Here is a 2,093-nt window from a genome sequence, read left to right on the forward strand (position 1 = left end):
CCATGTTGTCGTAGTGGGGGACGGCGCACGGCCGCCGCGGCAACGTCGCCATACCATGGTACACCGGCTTGGCCCTGTGGGGCAAGTCCAACAAGTCAGGACATCTGGAAGCATCCGAAGGGTCACGACTCACTGACACTGAAATGAAGATGTTGCCGTACGCCGAGGGAACCACATTGCCGAACTCTGGAGGCGGCGGAAACACTGCCAACGGTAGAGGCTCGCTCTCGATGGTGATGTGCACCGGAGGATCCAAATCCATTTCCGGACCCAGAACTTCGCAACTCCCAGTACCGCGATCCGTGGTCGTGGCGATACTCACATCGAGGAGTTTCTTCTCCTGCTCGGTGAAGCTCACACTGGCTTTCATGCGCTTCTGGGTCTTGCGACCTCGGAGACAGCAAACGGCAATGCTAGCCCCTAATCCAACACTTCCAAGGGTCACTAAAGCCACCAAAAGGCCCCACCATAAGAAACCACCTTCGGATTTACTCACTGTGGTGGCTGTTACCACTTCTGGAAGCACTAGAGTTACATTCAGGGAGACACTATCAAGGATATTTCTTGCGATACAAGTATAAACACCTGTGTCTGTATCACTGACGTTATAAACACTTATATTGGCCCACTTATCTAAAAGTCCTTCTTCGGCTTGAATCACTAACCACGTATGATTTATCGGATAACCTTCATAAAGCCAAGAGACTTGAGGTTCCGGATCCCCAGTCACGTGACATCCAAAACTGACATTTCCACCAGCTTCGGCCTGGACTTGGCTTTGGGGGAAAACTGAAACACGAGGAGGACAAGCAAATTCTTCCGAAAGAACATTTTCCCACAATTTTCCTTCAAGTCGTTCAGGCTGAGTACAAGTCAAAGAAACCGAATTTAATTTACTCAAGAGAAACCAATCTCTAAAGCCGCGCAACTCACAATCGCACTTCCAAGGATTCCCTTCCAAAACCAAAGTCTTCAAATGAGCAAAATTCATAAAAACTTCTTCCGAGAGATTCCGCAATAAATTCTGTCTCAGACTCAGAGTTTCCAACACACTTAAATGCACAAAAGCGTTCTTGTGGACATATTCTAACTGACAGCCGTCGAGTTCTAAAATCCGGAGATGCGGAAGCGGAGGAAACTGCTCCTGGACCAGCCTTCGCAACGGATTTCCATTGAGATACAACACGCGTAGTCTCTCATTCCCGTGAAATGTCTCCGGATGCAAACTCTTGATTTGATTATGCGACAAGTCGACTTCGACCAAAATGGTTAAATCCCTGAAGGCGTCCTTGTGGACCTCCTGGATCCCCGCTGTAGCCAAGAAAATCCTCTGCAGGTTTAACAACCCGACACTTTTAAAGGCATCATTCCCCAACCGCGAGATGTAATTCCCCGACAAGTCCAGCACTTGCATCTCACCATCGAGTGTGTCGGGGACGGCGGAGAAGCCGCCCCCTTTACATACCGCTGTTTTTTTGCCCGAGGACCACTTGCACCGGCACGGCGACGGACAGTCGGTCCAGTCCGGGGCCGCGAGGGCCATTGCCGTCACCAGGAGAAGAATCACCGCCGCCATAACATCTCATCGTGACGAGCCGCACATTTTACGAGCACTGGAAATATTTCGGGATAAATTTAGATGTGGAGCGTGCGTGGAAACGCAAACAGATAGCGAGCGTCCGCTTTCGAACCTGGTTCACCGCACTATGATGGAGCTTTATGGGTCGCAAAGGCTAGAGTTGTTGCGTCGGCGTCGACGGCGGCGGCGGGATGCGCCGCCCAACCCTATGCAGCAAGAAGCTGGTGCCGAGTGCGAGGAAAAATTATTGTAAATATTGGGAAGACAAATAGGGTCTTGCATAACCAGGAACAATTGATCAACAGGGTGGCTTATTTTTATACGAAATTGCGGAGTTACTCAAAAAAGACATAAATATCGAAACAACCATTTTTTCTTTTGAACAATAATTAGAATATAACAATAGTAGTATAAAGTATAAACTTTCTTGTTTTAAAAATAATTTGATTTATTTTTGTTTTACATTCAGACAATTACTCACTATACTGGATTCTATAATTTATAAAAAAAAGTT

At 47.7% G+C, this 2,093-nt stretch overlaps 1 protein-coding gene across 1 annotated transcript in view; it reads right to left on the bottom strand.

Moving 5' to 3' along the window:
- LOC123005158 (reticulon-4 receptor-like 2) overlaps positions 1 to 1,689 on the bottom strand; it is a 2,039-nt gene extending 350 nt beyond the window's left edge. The window contains exon 1 of the mRNA XM_044398797.1: positions 2 to 1,689. Coding sequence (XP_044254732.1) covers positions 2 to 1,576 — 1,575 coding nt within the window. The 5' untranslated portion in view covers positions 1,577 to 1,689. The remainder of the gene's footprint in view (position 1) is intronic.
- Positions 1,690 to 2,093: the final 404 nt, after the last annotated feature.

Source organism: Tribolium madens, unplaced genomic scaffold (assembly GCF_015345945.1).
Source record: "Tribolium madens isolate multiple individuals breed KSU strain unplaced genomic scaffold, Tmad_KSU_1.1 Scaffold_20;HRSCAF=117;Tcas5.2_LG4, whole genome shotgun sequence".
NCBI classification, from domain to species: domain Eukaryota; kingdom Metazoa; phylum Arthropoda; class Insecta; order Coleoptera; family Tenebrionidae; genus Tribolium; species Tribolium madens.